Here is a 25,523-nt window from a genome sequence, read left to right on the forward strand (position 1 = left end):
AAAGAATCATTTAGCCCGAAGTATCCATGGTGCCATGGTAAAGAAACCCTACCCTAGGGCATGGTTCCCGCTCCTAAGTGGATGTTAGTTAGTCAGATAGAGTGGGAAGGGAAGGCCTGAGAAGAAAGAAGGAGTGTTCCCAGCAAAGAAACAGCATGTGCAAGGATCCTGAGGCAGAAAGGAGGCTGATATCTGGAATGAACTGAAAGCTGGGGACAGTAACAGGAGATATAGCAAAAGGCAGCTCATGAGGGACCTTGGAGGCCCCCTATTTGGATCTTATTCCAAAGGCCACCGGGAACCCCAGAAGGGATTTAAGCAAAGAGGTACTCATCAGATTAATATTTTTTTTAAAATCACTCTGCTGCTTATTGGGGAGTGGCCTAGACTCTTGTAGATGTCAAGTGGGAGATGGTGGTGGCAGCAGAGGCAGAGAGCAACAATGCTACAGTAGGGGGGCAGGTGGGAATCAGAGTCCATCACTTGTGCCTTCCCAAACTTTTATGATCACTAGAATCAAAGTTTCTTAATAATAATGATGATGCCCAGGTGCCATCTCAGATCCCCAAAACTGAATCTCCAGGGTGGGGCCTAGGATCTGCATTTTAACATTTCCTGGTGTTCCAATAATCAGCCATGTAGGGAAACTGGGTGATACTCAGGACCTTGACTGACCCTGAGGACCAGGATAAGGAAGCCTGTGTGCAGAGAAAAGAATGGGAAATCTGTCCTGGATTAAGGCAGAATTTGTAGATCTAACAAAAGTACACAGACCAGTGATTTTGGAAATACGTTTTCCAAAACTTCTTCTCCAATTGAGCCTGTGCCATCAGAGGATGGAGTGGGCAAGGCCAACAGTCAGGAGCTACTTTCCTTTCTCTTAGGGATTCTGCCTGCAATTCAGGATGCTTGGTCAGGTGCCTGGTGCTGCGCTGAGCCTTGGGCCCCTCACAGCAGCACAGCAACTGAGAGAGAAGTGAGCCCACATTGCCACTCCACCACGCACCCTCATGCACCGTGATGAGGTACATCTGAGTTGCACTAACTAGCACCCCTCGAACATTTCCACCCAAGTTCTCCTAACAGGGAGTGGCTTGAAGGCACAGCCTGCAGACTTGAAATTGCTTGCAAGCCTCATGTTCTAAATGCAGATTCCACATTCCACCGCATGATTTATGTTTGTTTCAATAGAAAAATGGGTGCCTGCTACTCACTCAAATATCTTAGAGCACATTATTCACACACTGGCATTCCCTGGGGACCTCTGAAAGATACTGATACCTGAGACACGGCCCCAGAGAGGTTCCTTTAATTGGTCTGGGTTGTGGTCTGAAATCGGAGATTTTCAAAAGCTTCCCAGGAGCTTCTAACAAGTAGCAGAGGTTGAGAACCCCTGGGCCATAAGATGCTCTGTTTTCATCTCTTATCTAACATACCCCAGGCACAGCAGCACATACCCACTTACAGAAGCTTAGGCATAGGCATTTACTACCCACTTTTCAGAATAGCCAATTCCTTACCAAAGACAACTAAGAGGCCAGCCAGTTCTAACCTATTATTTCTTCCTGTGAGCTACCCCCACAAAAAAAAAAATCAATCACCAACTAAGACCTAGTTTCCCTCATTGAGATGCATGGCTATTGAGATCAGTGATCTTGGGTGGCGGGAAAAGTATGTTTTTATTTTTGGTAACCTCTAACTGAAATTTAACATTTCCTTCCATTGTGACTGCAGGCAACAAACCACAGTACTGCTAGCAGTAGAAACCCCAGATGTTTTCCTATAACGGCATAGACACCTCCAAATATCATTTGTTCTCATTGTTGCTTTGAAATCACGAAAATTATCGGACCTCTTGCTGGATCATGCTATTTAATGTACTGATAGACAAGCACATATATCATTACCATGTCACAAATTTGCCTTTTTTTAATGCTCTGGTGGTTGTATTTCACTATATTTGATTTCCCATATATTCAATCTAGGCATTGAAATTTATTAATTCTGAGATCTACAGGCTTCCCACCAGCTGCTGAACCTCTGTGGCCAGCATCAGGGGCCTGCAGAAAGCTTCCCAGGGGTGGTGGGCAGCTGTGCATCTAGCAAACGACACTTACCTGTGGGTCAGAGAGCCGGGAGAGGTCAGGGTACAGGTAGAACTTGATGCCTTCGGAGGCCCCGGGCAACGTGACCCCTCGGATCAGGAGGATCAGAAGCATAACGTAGGGGAATGTTGCGGTGACATATACAACCTGCCCAAGAAAGGAGAGACAAGAGTCAAGAAGGGGTGACAGTGGTGCGGACTGCGGCAGGCCCCTAACATCTCACGAGAGCAAAGGGCTTCCCTGGCAGCAATAAGAAGTGAACCATAACACAGCCTCGTCTCCCGCCTCCTCTCCCACCACAGTCCCCTCAAGGGCTGGGTCTTTCAGTGAGTATCTGTTGAGTGATGCTTGATATCACTGCTTTTCAAACATTTTTTACCACAACCCACAGAAAGAAATATACATATCACAACCCTGTAACACTGAGCTGAAACAGGAAGTTTCACAAAACTATACTCACTCTTGTATGTGATACATTCACATGTATGTCTGTATTTTCTACTCTATTCCTTTTTTTTTTTCAAAAGCTGGTCATGGCCCTCAACATTCACATCATAATTCACCCAAGGGGCCAAGACCCACATTTTTTTAAAAAACACTGTTCCTAATGAAATTCAAGTTTTAATAGCTAAGGATAGGATGGGATAGGGTAGGAAAGAGAAGGGGGAGAGGGGAGCGGTTTGGGGCAGGAAAGACCCAGTGTTTTCCGGAATCATTTCAGTTTGGTCTGCTTGGAGGCAGGTAACTGAAGCCAATGAACCTGAGAGGCTCCCTCAGCCCATGGATTCCATGTAAGAATCAAGACAGTGAAAGAAAAAATCTTCCCTGAGCTTCCGCACAAAGAGGTGCTTAGGACAGGTCAATACCTTCACAGACTATTGGATTTCCTGTCCTGGGGGCCATGCCCCTACCTGAGGTCCCTGCAGGACTCAGTGTTCCCTCCAGTTCTGATTTTTTTCTCTTTGGTCACATTCTCTCCTCCATTTACTTGGTTCCTTCTTCTCAGTGAATCCTACCTATTTTATCTGTTACGATCAGCAATTTGTCAATATTTGGGAGCCACAGACACGTCTGAGACTCTGATGACAACTATGGACCCTCCCCCTCTTCCCCCCAAATGTGCACGGACATAGATATGTGTACAAGCTTTTGGATGTGCAGAGACTCTGACTCCCCAGATAAAAGACTTGTGCTTTAAGACCTATGATCTTAATTCCTCCAGTGCTAGTGTAGCCTCTCACCCCTTTCCAAGCAAGGCTTTCTTTTACCAATGTTTCAGCCCTTCATGTCATTCATTCATTCATTCATTCATTCTCTCACTCACTCGTCCACCTACTCACCTGCACACCAATAATACTCCTAGGTACCAAAGACTAAGCTAGACTCTGGAATGTACAAATAAGAATGAGTCACAGGATGGAACTTTCTGCTTCAAAAGGCTTCCACACTGGTAGAAAGACAGACATTCAGGTAGGCAGATAATGCATTATGTAACCAGGGGGACTGCAAAGGATGGTGGAGCACGGAGAATGAGTAGCTAACCATAGGGGCATTCAGGGAGAGCATCCCCAAGGAGGTGATCCGGGTATTGGCCTATAAAGGATGAGAATGAGTTAGGACATGAGAACTGGGGACAGAAGGAGGAAGAGAAAAAAATTCTATTACATCCCAGGCGCAGAAATGGCTACATTTATATAGCATTTCCTCTTGGATTTTTTATTATTCATTTTATTTTTATATAAATTAGCATCCTAGAAAAACTGAAACAGAAACATTAAATACAGTATTGCACATAATATCGGAGGGATTGAAAGAACAGAAAGACTATGAAGCAACCCACTTCTACTTTGCACTTAAACAACACACTAAAACAGGATACTATACATTAGATTTTTTTTTTAATCCTCACCCGAGGATAATTTTATTGATTTTAGAGAAAGAGGAGGGGGGAGTAGAGAGAGAGAAAAATCATGTGAGAAACATAGATCAGTTGCCCCCCTTATGCACCCTGACCAGGAATCAAACCCACAACCTTTTTGGTGTACAGGATGACACTTCAACCAGCTGAGCCACCTGATTGGGCAGAATACTATACTTTTTATTAATACAAACATAAGTCATTTGGTTGCTAAGTGACAAAACAGTGACTTAAAACAAGTCCTCAAAGGAAATAAGAGCCAGCAGGGGGTAGTATCAGTGGGTCCTGCTGGTAGAGGCTGTAGGCTAGATTACGTCATGCAGACACCATCCCTAACCTATAATACGGCACCATCCTCAGCCCACTCAGAGCTCAGCCCCACCAATTTCAGCAACTGTTTCCGTATCAACCATCAGATCAGTCAACACGTCATGTAATCAGTACAAACAATCTCTTGCTGTCATATACAATGTAATCCAGAAAAGGTGAATGTAAGTCAAATATATAATACTAAGAGACCAACAGTTAATGATAATAATAATAAAAATTAGAGGTCAGCAGTCAAGAGGGTGATGGCTTCTGCCCAGAGAGCTAACAGGCTATAAAATCTCCGTTTCCCTTAGCTTCGTCGGCACTGTCTATCACAGATCTTCAGCATTTCGTGTAAATCCTTAACTCTCTTCCTTCAAAATGACACCCCCTCCCAAGTTAACCAGCTTACACCTATGAAAAGTCAGCTAAAGATCTACTGCTTTCACTGAATAATTTCCACTTTCATGTCTGTTGTATGGCAAAAGATTAATTATCCAGACCACCCAGGTCCTGATTAATGGTATCTCTGGAGGCTAGCTATCTTAACTCCCAATGCGAATAAATTCAAGGAAAAGAACTTTACCACGCAGAACGTAAGAACAACTGAAAATCATAGAAATTTGTCTTCCGTCTGTGGGACCACCTTGATGTGACTAAACTAGTCGGTTATTATTTGACCTGTCGGCTTTGAGTGGACTGGGCCTCTGGGGTGTCATGAAAGGGTCACTTATAACCTGACCAGATGGATCCTCTCCATGCCCTGACAATATATATAGCAGAGGCATGATCTATTAAATCACTGCTGCTGATTTTGAAGCAGTTCGATTGTTTAAAGTTCTAAATGGATGCTCGGCTTCTCCATTACACTTGATATCAGGCCTTAATTTTTATACTCCTTTTATAAAACCATGAGGGAAATAAAATATGCAGATTAATTGCCCGAAGACCACAGTGCAGACAATGAGTTGGCTGCCAAAATGAAACCACTGGCTGGCAGGCATTAGCTAGAAAAATTCCTTTGTAAGCCGAGGCCTGAGAGCCTTGAGTCATGGTACAAAAGGTGGTTTAGGGGCATCATTATGTAATGCACACAAGTGGAGACGGGTCTAAAAATTGAAAATACAACACTGAGGACAGCCTGTATCTGTTGCTGGTCCCACCTCTGCTAAAAGCCCCTCTAACCTGTTCCTACCCTCAGCCATACTAGACACTTGGGCATCATCTTTGATTTTTCCTGAGGACAGCTGTAGACTGTCCAAACGACACAGATCTTGTCATCCAGAGACGGCACACAGATCACATGCATGCTGCCACAGCCCTCCTGTGTTCATCGCAGGCATCGCTAATTGATCACAACACTCCGCAGCTCAGCCTGGCTGCAGCCCCAGACCCTCCACACTGGACTCCAGTTGGTAAGAAACCCACTCTCAGCTACCCTTGATCTCGTCCATTTTTCATGTGTGCATTATGTCTCCTGCAGGTCCTTTGTCCCTGTCCTCAGAATGGTAAGATCCGGGTGTTGAGCTCAGTACTGCTGAATTGTGATGCATGACACCCGCAGAAGCAGCGTGAAGGCGGAAAAGGAGACTAGAGAGACAGGCTGGAAGGGTCTATGTTGAAGGGATTCAGCCTTCTGACTGACAGCGGTTGGAGCTGGGTCTCCAAGGATAAGGAGGAACAGGAGAGGCATGTCAGGCAGGGAAGATGTGGAACTAGCCAAGGAAGTGGGAAAGGGCACAGAATGTTGTCTCCTGGGAGGTCTAGGAACCTCCAGGTTGTCCTCCAGGTGCTCAAGCTGGAGACAGCCTCACCTCTTTCCTCAGGTTCTTCCATATTCAACCAGTGGTATCAAGTGCTGCCAACTTGATGCCCAACTATATTCTGAAATGACACCTGTTCTTCACCCCCTTCATCAGGGCCCTTCTTCGCCTTTCTTCTCCATCATGCGACAGTCCCACACTGTCCACACTGTGGCACTGGTTTTAAACACATGAATCTGGCATGTGCTTTTCTGCTCCTCTGAGTCTCCCCCCCCCACTCCGAGCCCCACTTTCAAGGTTGTGGGATACAGTGCAAAGGGTTAGGCTTTGAGTCAGAAGACCCTGGGTTCCAACCCTGTCTCTGCTGTGACGTGCTGTGTGGCTTGACCAGTCGCCACCCTTCCCCACCCACTCTGTTCTCCCCTGTGCCAGGTCCCCCCAGTTAGGGAGCATGCCAGGTCCCATCAGGCCTCTCTGCCTTTTCATGCCTCCCTTTGTCCATAATTCCAGCCCCAGCGCCTGGGCCACCCACGGCGTTAGTCCCGGGTATGTCCAAATCCTCACAGCCTGAGGACTCCGCCAAGTCAGAGACCATGCTGTCCAGTTGTCATATCATTGACCTACCTACTTTATATGTCAGGCAGCTGAGGCCCAGAGTAATTTTCAGTGTCTCAGTCTCATCCTCTTAAGCCATAAACCATGCCATCTATCCAAATGTTGTTGAGAGATTGAATCCATGCCACAGCCTCCCGGATTCATTACCACATCCTTCCCCCAGTCACTTCAGCAGCCTCCTGGCACCATGGCGGTTATCCATCAGCTGTTTTACTGCCTCATAAGATTAAAGATCTCTAGCATATTAGTTCCACAAGGAAAGGGAGTTTTGTCTTTTACTTTGCCTGCTGTATCCAGAACAGCAAGTGGTATATAAACTGTGCTCAATAAGTCTTTGTTGGAAGGATAAACAAAAAAGCAGGCTGAGACCTGGAACCCTGAGGTTAGAATGCAGGTCTGCAGACACCACTTTGTGCTCCATCCATATGAAATGCTGGATCTAAATACAACAAGATTTGGAAAATGGAATCCCATGTTAAGAGGGGTGTTTATAAGGAAATCACAAGACATGTGGATTTAAATGAAAGACCAGCTCAGATACGGAGGGCAAGGAAGTACAGCTGCAAGGTGCTTCCCAACAAAGCCCAGTGTCCCTTTCAAGATATCTGAGTCCCCAGGCCTTGTCTGGGAGAGCCAAGCAGGGTGCAGGCATTATGCTAAGTGATGCAGTGTTTGGTGATGGGCACAATAAGGTCACTGACAAGGTACCCTGAAGCCTGGCTGTTCCTGGCCGCTGCCAGTGGTGGCTCGCACCCAGTGGGCGTGGGGGAAGGAGGGTTTAATCTGTCAGAGGCTCCAGCCCTAAGCACACCCCTTGGTTTGGAGAGTTTTTTTTACTATTGTTTAATTTCCTTTTAGCAGGTCAAGTCCTTCTGAATATAAAGGTTAGCACAATTGGTGGTAATTATACTGTATCCTGTTTTAATTGACTCTAATTGCTCATTTGCATTCCAATACTGGGATTGTGGGGTGTTTCCCCCCTACTTCCAGGACACAGATGTTTATTTCATAGCAGGGAGATCATTAGACCCTAAGTTTTCTAGGATAATGGGGTCAACTAGAAAGCTGAGTGCTATTCAAAATCATGGGGAAAGCAGGGTGGTGTGGGGGCAAGAACCCAGGACCACAGGGTCAGGAGAGACAATGTGCAGCAGCTCGGGCAAGTTCCATAACTTCCATACCCTCTCTGGCTGGCATTTTACCTGGGAATACCTACCTAGGAGGCCATGGTGGTGGTCGTGGTGGTGGTGGTGGTGGTGGTGGTGTGTGATTTACATGAATCCCTTTTGTATTATTTACTTAATATTTTTAATAAATAAATATGCTTTTTTGCTGTTGTTGTTAATCTTCACCTAAGGATATTTTTTCCATTGATTTTTAGAGAGACTGAGGGGGAGAAAGACAGAGAGAAAGAAACATCTGACGCGAGAGAGATTGGTAGCTTCCTGCAAGTGCCCCAATAGGGGCTGGGGTTCAAACCTGCAACCCAGGTACCTGCCCTTAACCAGGAATTGAACCCTCGACCTTTTGGAGCGCAGGCTGACGCTCTGACCACCTAGCAACACCGGCCAGGGCAATATACATTTTTACATTAAATAAGTATATGTAATAAGAAAACTATGAACACTATAAACAGAAAACCATGATCTCTTAGTACAGCGGTTCTCAACCTGTGGGTTGCGACCCCTTTGGGGGTCGAACGACCCTTTCACAGGGGTCGCATAAGACCATCGGAAAACACATATATAATTACATATTGTTTTTGTGATTAATCACTATGCTTTAATTACAATTTATAACAATGAAAATACATCCTGCATATCAGATATTTACATTACAATTCATAACAATAGCAAAATTACAGTTATGAAGTAGCAACAAAAATAATTTTATGATTGTGGGTCACCACAACATGAGGAACTGTATTAAAGGGTCGCGGCATTAGGAAGGTTGAGAACCACTGTCTTAGTATAAATAGAAGGTAAATGCAAAAAGAAATGCAATAAAAATAAAATGTGATTAAATTTTAGCTGAAGGCTCTGAGTCTGTGCTGTTTTCTCTTTGTTCAACAGCAGGAGTAGCAAGTGTCAGAGAGGCATTAAATGGTAAACCAGCACCGTACTGTAGCTTTTGCTTTAAGATACATTAAAAAGAGAATATTGTCTAATTATGTGATTCAATGTTTTTAAGTCTGGCTACTCTAAAATCATTGTGTGAACCCTCTTTAGAAAGAACATTTCCCATATTTGTGGGAAAGACTAGATGGATCCCTGAGGTCCTTCCCAGCAACTACGGTGTTTTCTAGGACAGCCCTCTGTCACTCACAAAGCTTTTCAAAAGACCAGGACTTCCTAATCCCCTTCACTTTTTTCACCCATCCCCTCAGCCCCTCCCATTTGGCAATCATCAGTTTGTTCTCTGTATCTATGAGTTTGTTTCTGTTTTATTTGTTTGTTTTGTTTTTTAGATTCCACATGTAAGTGAAAGCATACAGTATTTGTCTTTCTCTATTTGACTTATTTCACTGAGCATAATACCCTCTAGGGCCCCCCATGTTGTTGTTAAAGGCAAGTTTCATTCTTTTAATATGGCTGAGTAACATTCTAGTGTGTGTGTGTGTGTGTGTGTGTGTGTGTATCTCACATCTTCTTTATCCATTCATCTATCAATAGACACTTAGGTTGCTTCCATATCTGATGGTCAGTTACAGATAAGTCATGAGGATGTAAAGTATATCACAGAGAATATCTATATATATAAAAGCCTAAGCGACCGGCTGACTGGCCAACCGGCCGGTAGCTATGACATGCACTGACCACCAGGGGGCAGATGCTCAATGCAGGAGTGGAAACCACAGGCATGGAAACATGGAACAGACTGATGAATCTCAGAGGGAAGTGGGGAGAGAGGAGGGTGGGAAGAGATTAACCAAATATCTTATATGCATACTAGAGACTTGGTGCATGGATTTGTGCACCGGTGGGGTCCCTCTGCGGGGCTCGGGCTGAAACCTGCTCTCTGACATCCTCCGAGGGGTCCCGGATTACGAGAGGGCACAGGCCAGGCCCAGGGACCCCACCAGTGCACGAACTGGGCCTCTAGTAGTCAATAATATCATAAAAACTATGTATGGTGTCAGATGGGTAGTAGACTTATAGTGGTGATCTTTGTAAGGCATGTAAGTGTCTAATCCAGTGATGGCGAATCTTTTGAGCTCGGCGTGTCAGCATTTTGAAAAACCCTAACTTAACTCTGGTGCCGTGTCGCATATAGAAATTTTTTGATATTTGCAACCATAGTAAAACAAAGATTTATATTTTTGATATTTATTTTATATATTTAAATGCCATTTAACAAAGAAAAATCAACCAAAAAAATGAGTTTGCATGTCACCTCTGACACGTGTGTCATAGGTTCGCCATCACTGGTTTAATCATTATGTTGTACACCTAAAACTAACACAATATTGTATGTCCACTATAATTTAAAAATAAAATTTTAAAAATTTGTTAAGAGGGCACATTACATATTAAGTGTTCTTACCATAAAAAAAATAGTTGGTGGGGGGAACATGAGGGGACTTTTGGGGTAATGAATGTTTATTACCTTGACTGTGGTGATGATTTCAGGGATATATGCATATTTTAAAACCCATCAAATTGCATACATTAAATATGTACAGTGTTTTTTGTATGTCAATTATACCTCAGTAAAGCTGTTTAAAAAATTGAAACCAGGACTCCTTGGAGCTATCCAAGGTCCTGACACTGATTTGGGCAGAGCCTTCAGTGAGCCAGTCACCCAAAGTCTTGGAAGACGCTGCTGTTAACTGCATACTTAACTGCGTGATGTTTGTACCACGTGAATAAATTCTGTTCCAATTTTGCAGACAAAGAAAAAAGACTGAGAATTAGAGATTGGAGTGGCTTGCTCCAGGTCACAGAGCTGTTAGATAATTCCGAAGTCTGCTCTCTCTACCACATGTGCTGTGCTCTGGCCAAACAATGCCTTCTTATTTTCAACTTCCATTTGCTCCCTCTGTCTGTTCTTGACCTCAATGATTCAGCTTGACTGACTTTGGGCAGTAACTCATCATTGTCCACTAACCCTAACCTCAAACATACTGTGTTAGCCCAGTCCTCCCCACGTCCCTTCCAGGCAGGCTTGCCTCTATCTGGACATCTGCTTATCCCATATGTCTGGAAAGCATGGTACTGAACATCTATTCCTTGGAAAATCATTCTTTTGAATACCAACAGATTTTCCCTGCTTTGGTTTTTGAGAGAGTACTACCTGAATTCCCAGGTACAACATTACAGCAGGCACCAAATAGTCTGGCATAACCTTCACTAAGATTTTATTGACCTTGGGGACAAGATGCTAGGGAAATGTGAATCTGAAGAAGGAAGATCCCCATGGACACTTTTGCCTCTTCACCACTTTCTATCATTTTTAGATAATTCTAAAAGAAATATAAATAAGGAAAAAATCTCTGTTTTAAGCAACCAAATTCCAATAGGTGACCAGAGTCATGTTTTAGTGAAGATATTAATTATTCGAGGAGGTAATAGTATTTTAGCAATGCAGCAATAATTGCATGGGCAGTTAAAGTGATTAATTTTTGTGTAATGACAAGTATTTGTCATCAGCTATGAGAGTTAGCCCATGTGTGGAGCTTAAAAGAATATACTAAAACACCTGCCCACCTTGGGATGTATGTCTCATGGCATCATCTCTGAGCTGGGTTGAGAAGAAAGAGAGGGAAGGTGATGAGGGACAGTATTACAGTTGGGAGGCATCAAGGCCAGGTGGCATGACCAGGTGCTAGTCCCCACTCGATCACAGCAACAGAGACCGTAAGTCCTCCCCCAAGATCTGCTCTCCTCCCTTCACAGTAATAAAACCTCTAATCTTCAACTAGACCCACAGCCTCCTAGAATAAAGCCAATATTCCTCAGCCTTCCTTACAGCTAGGTGTGGCCATGTGACTATGTTCTCCCCAATCAGATACAAATGAAAGTGCCATGTACAACTTCCAGATACTGTACTTAAAGGAAAGGGCTGTGTTCTATCCTCCCCTTCTTGCCCTTCCCACAGGCTGGAATAAAGACCGAGTAGTGAGCTTAGATCATAAAATAAGGGTGACACCCAAGGTAAGGCAGGCAGGTTATGCCTGGATTGTTATGGGAGAGAGAAATAAACTATTTTGTTTCCACTACTACTCTTTTAGGTCTCCATTCTAGGCAGTCAAACATGTAATTTAAATATCTAACCACCAACTGCCTCTATGATCTTGGGTCGGTCCTATTTCCATTCGAAGTCTGTACTATTTTTCTTTAAATAAAGGCATTAGCCCAGATGATTCACACTATTCCTTTTTACTCAGACACGAGGAGAACATTCTGAAAATCCTGAAGATGGGCTCTTCAGAGAGACCATCCTCCAAACCTGGAGTCAACCAGGAATGGCAACAGAGTCAGGAAGTCTCCAGAAAGGCCTAGTCAGTAAAATTAAAGGAGTGGTTAGAACAGAGCAGCCAAAGAGATCACCATTTCTTGGTAAGCTACAGTGTTAACCTTCTCTATCACAGTGTAGAATGAGCCTGACAGGGTAGTAGCCAATTTGGTGTGGACCCCATCATCAAGTGCATGAGTTACAAGGTCTCTGAGACCTTCCAGAGCCTCCACATTCCTCCCCTGTGAAATGAGGATAATGCCTATTTCAAAGGTTGATGTGAGGGTTGGAGATCACTGTGCAAAGCACCGAACACAGACACTGTTCCATAATTGGAAGGATTGTGATTGCCTTTGTTGCCCATCACTGGGTCAGTAAGCAGTGTCCCTTCAGCCCAGTGAGTTGGCCAGCAGAGAACAACATATCTGGGTGTTCAAGAATGCAAACAGAGAGGATGGAGTAAGCCCAGCTTCAGCTGTGATGGTGGGCAGAGAACTGTTTCCCGAAACTCCTTATGGAATCCTCTCCCTAACAATGGGTGTGGCTGGCGATGAGGCGGCAGGGGAAGGCTGGTAGAAAGAGGCAGTAATTCATTAGCTGGGAAAATCTGGGTGAATAGGACCCAGAAATAAGAAAAACAGCAGGACAGAAGGGACATACTAGTATACACAGTCGTCCTGAGGAGCTGCAGCAGACAGGCTCTGGAATGAAGGCCAGGGAGAGATAGGAATAAGTCCAATTATGAACAAGAATCCTCTGGAGTCCCAACTCCATCCAACAGTTGTGGCAGTGGAAGGGCTAGGGTACAGACAGAATTTAGATGAACTGGAAAAAAAATTATAGAAGAATGAAACCAGGTAAGACCAAATTCCAATTTTAAAAGGTAGAAGGGACTTTTCAAAAGTTGAGTTGAAGGGAAGGATGGGCCCCAGCTGTGTCATCACAGATGCATACATGACAAGGAAAAAGCCTGCCCTGTAAGGGGGAAGGCTAGACTTTCGGGAGAAGCCAAGGACAGTGAGCATCGCCAACCTTTGTGAGGCCCCAGGAATCTAGCAACAAAGGAGCTTGAGGGCTCCCTGTTGAGGGGTAAGCAGTTGATGGGGGCTCAAGTGTAGCTTATGAAGAGAAAATTGCTGAGAATTCTCAGATACCTATCCCAGAATTCTACTCCCAGCCTTAATGGGTCCTAAGGGAAGGATTGGATCAACGAGGTATCTTTAGGAGCTGGGGCATTGTGGGCAAGAAATCAAACATCTTAAGAGCCCAGGGAATGGTGTTACTCTTTTTTCTTGCTAATGGTTGGGCCATAAAGATCATCTATACCCATGGCCTGTTCCAACCCTGAGATTCCATGACTTTATTGGTTAGTAATCATGGATACCCTGGTTGTAAGTAGAGGGCAAAGAAGGAAAAGGAGAAATGGAAGATCAGACACATAAGAATGGGACTAAGATTTATTGTTGGGTCTACATGCTTTATTTTTATGTTATCCAGTTCCACAAGATAGAAACTATTATCATTTCCATTTTACAGAACTGAAACAGAGGCACCCAGAAGTTGAGTACTTGGCCCATGGTTGCACAGCTAAAAATAAAAAGGCAGGATCCAAGGTCAGATCCATCTGACTCCAAAACCTGCACTCAACCACGATACAGCCCCATCGGGAATTCAAGTGTCCTCATAATCCAACCGGCTTTATTTCACACCACATCTTTTTCTGTTCCCTAAACAAACCCTGCACTTGCCTACATGCAAGCCGTTGCTTTTATCATTCCCTTCACCTGGGAGGTCCTTTGCACCTTCTCTACTTATCAAAATCTTGCCAACCTTCAAGACCAGTTCAAACACCATGTCTTCCAGGACTTCAGCACTAGGCCATCCAGTCTAGATGAAATCCTCCTTGTACAGCCTGCAACTCACTGAGAAATATGGCATTCAGATATGGAGAGTGGCCTTGACATAAGAAAAACCAAGTTCAAATCCAGCCTCTGACACTTTCTGTGTATGTGACTGACTTTTGGCAAGTTATTGCCTTTCTAGGTCATAATATTTTCTTCTATACAATGGAAATAATAATATAGCAAATTAATTCAATCACTTTGAGCCTTGGGTTCTTTTTAAAAGTGTGGACTATGGATAACAGTTCTCACCTCTCATGGTAAGTGTGAGAATTAAATGAGCCAATGTCTACACAGCACCAGGCCCTGCGACTTGACACATCAGCCCTTAGTGACCAGCTTCCCTTCCTCCTTTTACATGACCCTTATTATATTCCACCTTCTCATATACCTGCCTTTCCCTCTAGGTTGGGCCCTATTGGAGGGTAAGGGCTTTACTCATCTATGCAGGCTCTGAATGCATCTCGTAAAGGCCAACACAGACTGTAAATAGTTGATGAATGAACACATTCAGACCTCAGTAGCCCAGAGACCATGAATAGCACAAAACAGGATATAATCCAATGTGTCTGCAATGGGCCTTCAGTGTAAACCATCCCTGCTCTCACTTGAGCCTCACCATCTAAGAGTAAAGAACTTTATGTTTAATTCAATTCACCAGCTATTTAATTGAGCTCACTATGGTCCAGGCCGTGGGCTGGTTTTGGAGAGCTTGCTAATGAGTGAGCCAGGCCCCTGACAGCAAGACACAGACAGCTCAGTGATGGACTACACGATGGACGGCAGCAGGGAGCCCAGGGACACAGAGAGATGAGGTATGGCTGGAGAGATCCTCCTGGAGCTGAGCTTTGAAGGCGCACAGGCTGCCTGTCTTGCTCCAAAGAGTCCTGATCTAGAATGTACTGTGCGAATAAATTCCTTCAAGCAGGAAGGATCAGACATGGTGCACACAGGGAACCTCAGCCTGGAACATCACCTCCAGGGAAAGAAACAAGCTCTGCATGGTGGCAAGGAAGCTCGGCCCGAAGTGACACGATACTGAAATAGCAACCACGCTAATTAAGATGGCTGAGCCCAATTCAAATCCATGTCCACAGGATATCTTAAAATCAGTGGATGGGGCAGTCTACTATTTAAGCCTATTTCATGGTGAATTAAGATTAGCTAGAGTCAATGCTATTGGTTTTTACATAGCTCCACCATAAAGACCACAAAAATGAAAACAAATCCTCAAACAAGCCCAAGCAACATAAATATTCCATTCAGTGCCCAGCCAAGCTTACAATGGCTTTAGGAGCTATTATTTACTGCCTGGAAAACATACTCGGTACCTTGGTTAATAATGATTTAAACCCCATCCTTCTCTCTTGGACTAGAAGGCTGGTGTCGCTATGGTGACCAAGGGCACCATTAAAGCACACCATTAAATCCCGGGCAGGGATTTACCAGCACAGGGAGGCTGGCAGGCGAGAAACACCACTCCATGTCCTCTTACTCCAGCCCTCAACCCACTCATGATGGATGTGTGGAAAGGAGAGAGTCAGCGAATGCTCAGGGACTGTGTTTGCAGCCAAAAGGAGCAAGGAGCTGCCTGAATCCTGCAAGCATCGCTTGATCTCTATGACATGCTGCCCTCCTGTCTGTCAGGCATCCTGAGCAACATGGATCCCTCCAAGGCACCCAGGCTGGTTGCAACATGCTCCTTCCCAAACAGCTTCACTTCTTCAAAGAGGAACCTGCTTGCCTCCTGCTCTTGCCTCAGTTTATGGCGATCCATCTTCTGGCTCCCACCTCTCCTCTCAGCAGTCATCCCAGAGGACACCAGGCCCCCCTATTAAGTCAAACCTAATAGCTTCTTAGCGCTTGCCCTTCTCCGTTTCCAGCTTTAAGACTTTCCCCTATTAGATGCTTCTGGTTTTCTGTTTCCTTTTCTCATTAATTTTTTAGTATCTTTCACAGGTTCATTTCCTCAGTCTTTCTTTCCATCAACAAATCAACCAACCAACCAGCCAACTTTGATTAGCATCTGTTATGTGCCAGATGCCGTGATAGGCACAGAGGACACACAGAGCAGAAGCCAGCCCTGCCCTCTGGCTCTCACAGTGGTAGCTTGCTCTCTGCAGATTTCTAGCTGTTTCCCAGAAGTCTGGCCTCATCCCACTCCCGTTCTCTCTCTATCCACTCTCCGGGCTTTTCTTGTGTACTCCTGTGGTTTTAGGAGTCACCAATCTGCTGATGATCTTCAATCTCTCCCACCAGCCCAGTGGTGTCTCTTGAGTTTAAGACCCATATTTTCAACTCCCTTATGTGTATGTCCACCTCGGTTTCCTACCAAGACCTACAATTCCACATACTCAAAATCAAAACGATTACTTTCTCCCCCAAATCTGCTCTTCTTTCTATGTCCCCCTTGTCATCCAAGCTATAACTCCACTGTGTTATCTTTGATTTCAGCTTCTCTCTCTTAACCTCTGCTTCATGAATAAAGCCTTTGAAAGGGAGAAGTACAGAACTGGGCTTCACTGCCCTATAGATCTTTTGCTGAACCCAAGCACGGCCAGTTCCAGTGGAGTTTCCCTCTCCTCCTTCCCTCCAGGCCCCACCACCCTGGCTTTTCCTTCCCAGAAAACCCAGCTTCTTTTTCAAGTTCCTCCTCCTCTGGGCTCCCCAAGTCCCATCTTGACCCCTCCGCCCTCCTCTTGCCTTCTCTCCCTGGGTGTCCCACCTGTTCTCAGAGCTTCAATTCCATCAACTTTACAATGCATGTTTTTAGAGCTGTGCATCTTATTATCTCTGAAATCAGAATGTCCCCCAGGTGGCAGTCACAATGCAGTTACTGCTCCCTGAGTGTAAGGGACCTGGGTTATAGGATGTTCTTAATATCATCACTTCAGTTGAGTTACAAGCTTTGTTGCTTAAAATATTTTAAATCACATTAATTTAAACCAATTGCTGTTTAATGTTCAGAATGTCCCTTTAAAAGATTACACTATGGTTCTGCAGAAAGGCACAGAAACAGGCGGGGGTGACAGCTGACACTAAAGCAAATACACACCATTGCAAAGAAACAACCAAGTACTTCATGGATTTAAGAAAGGAAGACACCCACGAGTGGATGAAGCTGTTTACGCTGTTACTGCAGTACATGCAAACTGACTGCTATTATAATTTAAATGATACACCAACAGACAGGAGAATCTGCCAATGCCTTGGAAAGAGAAAAAGAAATGTCAAAACAACAAAAATCTGGTGTGGTTCCTTCTAGTGTTACAAGGAATAACGTTAAAGCCATGAGAGCAGATTAACTAGAAGTATTTTTGCTTCTGATAAACATCCTTTTTAATTAGAAGAATTATGGTACCTCCTGGTATATAACAATGAAATATGGCATATCAGAGGATTCTCATCTTTTGGGGAACACAGATGGTAGATATGAACCCTCACCATAGAAAAGTGTACATATCCACATGATCCCCTAACTTACTAGTATAATCCTAAGGGTTTCAGAGGTCCCTTGAAGCATCTGTGAGCTCCAGATAAAGAAATCCTAACATACATACTCAAGACTGCACTCCATATCCCTCTCTCCCGAGCTCTAGACTCCCCGTCTGTCACCCAAACATCTCCACTTGCAGTCTCACAGGCATCGTAGACATAATGGTTCCCCAGAGAGACCATAACTCCCTCAACTCCAGCCAAACCTCCTTCTCCCACCTCATGGCCCTGCCTCACCCAGCAGTGCCACCAAGCACTCCAGCCAGGAACCTGGGTTTCACCTGGGACTTCTCTCTTTCACCCTCTCTATTCAGGCATGGGGCTGATTCACACTTGCTTATTTCTCAAGCCCACCCTCTTTTCCCCCATCTCAAAGCTGTCTGCTGAACAACCGCTACATGGAGTCCGGCCTTGGCTCTCAGAGACCCATTCCCCACGCCACAATCATAGTGACCTTCATAGCCCCATCGTAGCAGGCTCTAAGAAGAGCCTGCTCCTATCATCCCTCTGTTTTAAGCCCTTTGGTGACCCTCCATTACTCTCAACTTATAACTAGGCTCATCTACAAGCCCTTTGTAAGATGGCCCCGACCATCAATCCAGCCTCTCTCTCTGTTCCCTCTCAAGGACTGTCTGCTCTGGTTACACTGCCTATGCCTTTTCTGACCCACATGCAGTCTCTCTAGCTCTCTCACAAACTAGGCTCATCTACAAGCCCTTTGTAAGATGGCCCTGACCATCAATCCAGCCTCACTCTGTTCCCTCTCAAGGATTGCCTGCTCTGGTCACACTGCCTATGCCTTTTCTGACCCACATGCGATCTCTCAAACTCTCTCTCTCTCTCTCTCTCTCTCTCTCTCCTACCCACATGTTACATACGGACCACATCTTGGATATGTGCCTCTGTGTCTCCAGGACTTACCAGGGTGCCTGAAACCCAGGAGATGTTTAATAAATGAATGGTGAATTAATCTTAAGGCACATGGCCCCATAAAACACTAATGCAGTATTAAATGCTACAGTAGTGTGGGCTCCAGACCCAGCTCTGTGACCTTGGGCAGGTCATGGCACCTCTCTAAGCCTCGTGTGCACAGCCATAAGACGGAAATGAGAATATCTATTTCAGAGGGTTGTTGTTAAAGTTAGATAGAATGTGAATTAGTGGATGCCACAAAAGCAGTACTGTCTTCTACGGGGCAACTGGAGATACAGGGGTGGGGGGGGGCATTTCAGGTCATTACAAAGACAGGTAGGGCATTAATGACCAAGAACTAGGAAAGCTGGTAACCCTGCAATGAATGTGTTGGACAATTCCCACACAATAAAAACTGCGCTGTTTCTCATGACTTTCAAATGTTCCACCAGACATTCGTGTGTGTGTGTGTGTGTGGGGGGGGGGCGGGCAGGGAGGTGATAATAATTATAAAGCCTAGCATTGAACTCTGTTTTACATATAACTTCAAAGCATATTTTACCTCATCTTAATGTAAACTGGGTTTTCCAGACATGCAATTACCATGTAAATTGAGGAAAGGCTATACTCTTTTATTCAGTACTTTACCAAACTTTGTTCATTATTCCAGAAAATCATGTCACTAACAGCAATAGAATCTGAGTGGAATCTGATAGGCCAATGCAACACCCTTCTATCAGTCCACATTTACAGCCTTTGTACTTGTGGTGATTCTATACCAGTGATGGCGAACCTATGACACAGGTGACACGCGAACTCATTTTTTTGGTTGATTTTTCTTTGTTAAATGGCATTTAAATATATAAAATAAATATCAAAAATATAAATCTTTGTTTTACTATGGTTGCAAATATCAAAAAATTCAAAAAATTGACACGGCACCAGAGTTAAGTTAGGGTTTTGCAAAATGCTGACACGCCGAGCTCAAAAGGTTCACCATCACTGTCCTAGACTCTTGAGATGGCATTTGAGAAAAACTTAACTCTTTCTTGAATCTACTTGGTGACACAGAGAGGCTCTGAGGCTGACTGGATTGGGTGTCTGGTTACTTCTTAAGCACGTGTAACTCTTCTTGGGTAGCTTAAGATATATTTTAGTTTCCTAGCTGAGGAATTCCTTCTGGTTTTCTCAGATCTGAATCTCTGAGATGGCCAAAGGGATAGTTCTCTTACAATATTAGTGGAAATGAGTTATAATTGGAAGTTCTTTAGTATTTTTGAGTGCCCCCATATCTTCATGAGAGGCAAGGCTAAGGGGGAAACACGAATGTAGAATCTATGAGGACAACTTCCTTAGGATCTGGAGGAAATCCATATTACTTTACCTGCTGCAGATTGCCTTATCCAAGCAGGTTTTTTTTTTTTTTTTTGGCTACCACATGCTATTTCCAAAGACAGGATGAGAGGGAATGGGCTTCAACTGCAGCAGGAAAGATTAAGGGCAGAGGTCAGGAAGAACTTTGGTTCTGTGACAACTATATATCAAGCAAGGCCAAGACCAGGGGATGTTTTGGCATTCCCTTGGAATTGTTAAAAGAACAGGACAGATTACTTCCTATGCTCACTCTAAACAGAAAATAGTGTGACAAAGGAAACAGCTTTGTGTTAGAAATTTCCTGTGCAGTACGAGCTGAGGACTGGGAATTGAGATTTGAGGCCGGAATATCTACCAGCAACTTCCTTTATGCAGACCAATGCTCAGGATGCCAACTGACCAGGGCAACAGGGAAGGCCATCCGCCCTTCCAGTTTCTGAGGGATGCTCATAGTTTCCCAGCTTCAGAATTTTCTGTCCTTTGCTTTTCCTCTCAGCTTGCCGTTCAACTCTGCATAGCTAGCTCCATTTTAAAAAACAAAATGAAATAAACATTTGGAAACTTTGACCATCCTATCTAGCCACTGTCTTTTCTTCTTCACCGCCAAAACTTGGTGAACAGATGATTCAGTGCCACTGCTACCATTCTCTCAGCTGTGTGACCCTGTGCACATCACTTACCTCTCTGGGCCTCAGTATCTTCATTTATAGAGTGGGTTTGCTAACACCTCACAGTCTGCTATGAAGGTTAAATTAAATAATGAATGTAGAGTGCCCAGCCCAATGTTGGGCACACATAGGCCCGTTGCACATGATTTTTCCTTAGCTCATGGGGAAGGACCTGAGCTTTGAACCTGGGTCAACCTGACTCTATAACTTTGTTGACCCCCTTTCCATCTTCCTGCACCTCCATGGACCTGCCATCACTCTCCAGTTGCTTCTCTTCCTCAGGAAAGGGTGCTGTGCCTACAACGAACTGCACATGGGATCATAGACAATTCCCCTTGCCTCATGTTTCACTCCTTTGCCATAAGACAGGTTTTTCCTCTGCTGTTTCCTTGGCCATGGGCAGTGGGGAGGGCTTGGTTGTATGACTGCCAGGAAGTACTCTGAACTTTTGCCCCAATCAATCAAGCAGGCTCTAGCAGGTGACCGGCACCACACACTTGTGAGCTGACTGAATTAACCAACAAAGGCCCCATCCCAGCACCATGTGGCTCCCCCGGACAAAGAAATGCATAACAGCCTTTGATATGCAATGGATGCTCACTCAAACATATAAGGAGGAGGGAAGAGGAAAGGAAAAAGAAAGAGACGCAGGAGGAAAAAGGAATACGGCTAGTTTTGGGCCATTGTACATGATTCCGTTCCTTTGCAATCCCTTTTCTCCTTTATCCTTGGGTAATTAATAACCATCCGTATCTCACAACCAGCTTAGATGTCACCGCTTCTCCGGGTCAAGTTTCTCCCAGGCACAGGGATGTTTTGTAACTGCCTGTTTACTTATCTGCCTACACTCTAGCCTCTAAACTTATTTAGAGTAGATATCTGCAGTCCTAGGCACTGGACACGGTACACAGGACATGCTTAATAAATATTTGCCTCTCAGGGTAAGAAATCTCCCCAGGGCCCACAAGCACAGCCGTCACAAGACAAGGAGAAGCAAACCCAGGTCAGCTGGATGTTGCTGCCTGCAAGAGAAGACCGAGGAGGATGAGGGTGGGAGGGGCCAGCAAAGGCTTCCTAGAGGAGCAAGACAGCAGAGTGGGGCAAAAAAACAGTGGATGAGGAAGCAAGAGCTGGAGGAAGGCCATGTGCTGCTAGTTGTCTGCCAGTGAACACAGGGAGGGAGAGACAGAGAGGCAGGTCTGAGAGAACCATTTTATGGGGTGAGGGAGACTTAAATCTCTTCCATCCAACCCTAACATTTCCCAAATGCCCAGAAGGATATGAGCTGGGCCTGCAACCATGAGCAGAACGTCAGGGGGAGAGGGGAAAAAGCATCTAAGACAGTGGTTCTCAACCTTGGCTACACATTAGAATCACCTGGGAATCTTTTCAAAATCCTGATTTCTGGGCCTCATTCTCCGGAAATTCTGTTTCTTTGTTACTAATGTTGTGGCCCCACCCCATAACAAAGAAACAGAATTTCCGGAGGATGAGGCCCAGAAATCAGGATTTTAAAAAGATTCCCAGGTGATTCTAATGTGCAGCCAAGGTTGAGAACCACTGATCTAAGAGGAGAAGGCAGGTAGCGGGGGAGTTAGGTAGTGGACCAAGATTTTTCTGGGCAGATAAGATAAACAGGAGATACTGGCAGAGGTTTCACCCCTTGTAATCTTCCTAACAAAATGACCTCCCATAGGGAAAGAAACCCCTATACATAAAAATCTCCTTTAGCATTTTCAATGACATGGAAAAATTAAATATCCTAAGGGTCTAACAGTCATAGAAATTTATGATGTCATGGGATATTTACTCAATGGAATTTAAAGATCATCTTTTGGCAAAATGGGTAGAAACGCTGTGATGGAATATTAGATAAAAAAGGCAAAATATTGAACTCTAACATGTTATGATCAAATGATATATAAACTATGATTACATGTACTCAGAGGGCAACATGTGAACAGTTTGGGGAGACTATTCTTTTGCTTTGAAATAGCTGTTGTTATAATATTGTCTGTGCAATTTTTAAATTTGTTGTAGCCGATGGGGAGCTACTGGAGAGTTCTAAGGGGAAGTCATGCAATGAAAGCCATAGTAAGGAAGCTGAGTCTGGCAGTGGTTGACAAGCAGCCTGGTCTGGGCAGGGCACATGGCAGAGTGAATGACTGTGTCCTCATCCAGATGTGAAGTGAGGCACACTTGGATTAAGGTGATGGGAGGCTCTGTAATGTGGAAGGTAGCGAGCCTACAGTCCCCAGTCATTCAAACACGAATCTAGGTGTTGCCATGAAGGTGTCTGGTAGATGTGATCAAAGTCCATAATCAGTTTGGACTTGAAGTGAGGGTGGTTATCCTAGATGAGCTCAGTGGGCCTGACTCAGTCAGTGAAAGGCCTTGCGAGCAGAACCGAGGTTTCCCAAATGAAGAACTTATGTCTCTGGGCATCTCTGTTGGCTTCTGCCAGAAAGTTTCATCCTGTCCTATGGATTTCAGACTTGTCCAGCCAAACCCCACAATCACCAGTTCCTCATGCTGAACCTCTTAATACAGATCTCCTGCTGGTTCTGCTGCTCTGCTGGAATGCTGACTGACACAGATGGCAACAGGGGTGGGGAGGAAGGGGGGATCTAGCAGGCACTCTGGAGGAAGACAACGGACATCATCAATTCCTACTGCACTGGTGTGAGCTGGCAACCTGCCCCCAGGCCAACAGCAAGCAGGTGCCTCCCTAACATGTCAGCCCCCTGCTTGGCCATCTGGGCCACATTCTGCCCAGGCCCCTGTCATCTCTCACTACTCCCCTAAATGCCTCTTTGGGCCTTTGCTCCTCACTGTTCCCTCACATCTGTCAGAGCTGGCTCACATATACATAAGCCCCTGCCCAGAGCATCCTGGACATGCTGACCCCATGCCCTCCCCCCTTTGCAGTGGGCTCTGGCTGCTAGCTCCACCCCCAGCTCAATCGTTCTCTTACTAGTGACGCCAGCATACCTCCCACCCCCATCACTGAACTTGTCACGTTAACTTGACAGAAGGGGAAACTGAGGCTCAGAGAGATGAAGTGACGTGAAGGGCCAGAGAAGGTGAGGGTGGCCTGCACTCAATCACACAGCCGGCAAGTGGTGGGGCCGGACTCAATGCCAAATGTTGGCTCCTGCCATTCTTCCCCATGGCTATCTCTGTCTTTATCTTCTCGGTACAATTCTTGAGGGCAAGATACCCAGCTAACAAGTCTTCTAACCCTCTCCTCTAGTGCTCAGCAGAGTGCTAATGCAGTAGGCACAAGATAAATACCTCACTCGTTCCTGGCTTAGTTTTCCAACAGCACTGCACTAGGTCTGGCCTTGAGCCCACAGCCACTTTGGCTCTTCTGTGCCTGCCACACAGGAGGGTGGGTCCCCTGTCCCAGGAGACCCAGGCGTGCGGGCGGGCTCTGCACAGTGCCAGGTGCCCAGGTGTTCGCTAAGAGTTAACTGCCTCCCTGCACCAGGGCCCCTCTCAGTGCCCCGCAGGCTTTCTCAGGAGGCAGCCAGCCCTACAGAACCCCTCCCACCCAGCAACCACTCGGACTTTGGGGGGCCTTTGTGCTTTAATAAAGACAGTATTACTGAGTCACAAAGCTTCCCTCCTTTCCAACCTTCCTCGCTGCCAGGGTTCCCGCTAAAGGTGAAACGCTGTCATTCAAGGCCAAAGAAAGGGCTGAATCAAGATGCTAAACTCTTTTGACTTAATGTGACAATCTACGGCTCTCCCCGAACCACAGTAGTGTGAGAAGTGCGCCCAACTCAGCACAAAGGCCCCTGGGCGGCTGTGATTTTGGGTGTCCTCGGGTTCTGGGGACCTCTCTGCAGCCGCCTGGGCTCTCTGCATGCATCTCATGAACGCTCTAGTTTCCTCTCTGAATGCAGACATTAGCCAGCCCGGGAGAGCCCCGCCACCAACGCCGTTCCCTGCTTGCTTCAGGCTGCAACAAAGACCACTTGAGGGCTGAGAGGCAGCACTGCCCAGTTCCTTTCCTGAGCCTGTTCTCTTCCCTTTCACACATCTTTCCCTTTTATTTCCCCTGCCCCCTTCACTCCTGCTTTATGCCTCATTGAATCCATTAGCCACTTTATAGGGTGCTCCTGAAGAATAAATTTTCCTGCTGGCAGTTCCAACCAGCCTTGGTGGCAGTTGGGGGAGGGAGGAAAAGGCACATTTGGAAGGGAGGAGCCTCCATAGCCCCTCCAAGGCTTCATCTACATCTGGCAGCTGTAGGGTAGGCAGACTGAGGTGGCAGCCTCCCTTGCCAAGGGGCCCCACCTTGACCCTCCCTGACCCCAATGGGCTCTGATGCTTCATGATCGTAGGGCAAGTAGTTTAAGCCCTGCAAACCTTTGTTTTCTCATCTGCGAAATGGGATAATAATCATACTCTTCTCATAGGGTTGTTGTGAAGCCTCAATGCATTAATGGAGTAAGGACTTTAGAACAAGACCTGGGTCAAACTAAGAGCCACTCATCATGCAGACAACATGGCTATTTAAGAGTCCTGGTCCACCTTCAATTCCTCTACTTGTTGGTGACTGAAGGAAGGGAAAGAAAAAAAGCAATTCAAAGCTATTTGCAGCTGTTTCTGTATGGGTGTGTGTGTGTGTGCGTGTGTGTTTTCTTTTTTCCTGCCTTGGGTCCTAGAGCTCTGAAAGGAATAAAAACAGAGCCATAAAGCAGTGAAAAGGAAGGATTCTTCTTAAAATCCTAGCTAATCCTGCAGCTTCCTTTAAAGTGGCAATAGGAGGAGGCGGGGAAGGGACCAGAATTGTTTTTTCAGCACCCTCCCCTCCTGACCATTGCTCCTGGAGACCAGGAAACTAGGGGGAAAAATCCATAAATCAACCACCAAGAGGAGAACAGAGGAAGAAACCAGGCAGGGAGAGAGCAAAGCATAGGAGCCAGCTGGGGAGGGAGGGGGGGCAGCCTGAAGGGGCACTGTGACTATCTGGTGGGCAAGGATGGCTGCCTTCAGAGGGC

General features: G+C 45.4%; 1 protein-coding gene across 1 annotated transcript in view; it reads right to left on the minus strand.

Moving 5' to 3' along the window:
* Positions 1-25,523, minus strand: part of SLC6A11 (solute carrier family 6 (neurotransmitter transporter), member 11) — a 102,667-nt gene that overhangs the window by 44,701 nt on the left and 32,443 nt on the right. Inside the window, exon 6 of the mRNA XM_005870132.2 lies at positions 2,118-2,252. Within this exon, the coding sequence (XP_005870194.1) occupies positions 2,118-2,252 (135 nt within the window). The remainder of the gene's footprint in view (positions 1-2,117; positions 2,253-25,523) is intronic.

Source organism: Myotis brandtii, unplaced genomic scaffold, assembly GCF_000412655.1.
Source record: "Myotis brandtii unplaced genomic scaffold, ASM41265v1 scaffold312, whole genome shotgun sequence".
In the NCBI taxonomy this organism is placed as follows: Eukaryota; Metazoa; Chordata; class Mammalia; order Chiroptera; family Vespertilionidae; genus Myotis; species Myotis brandtii.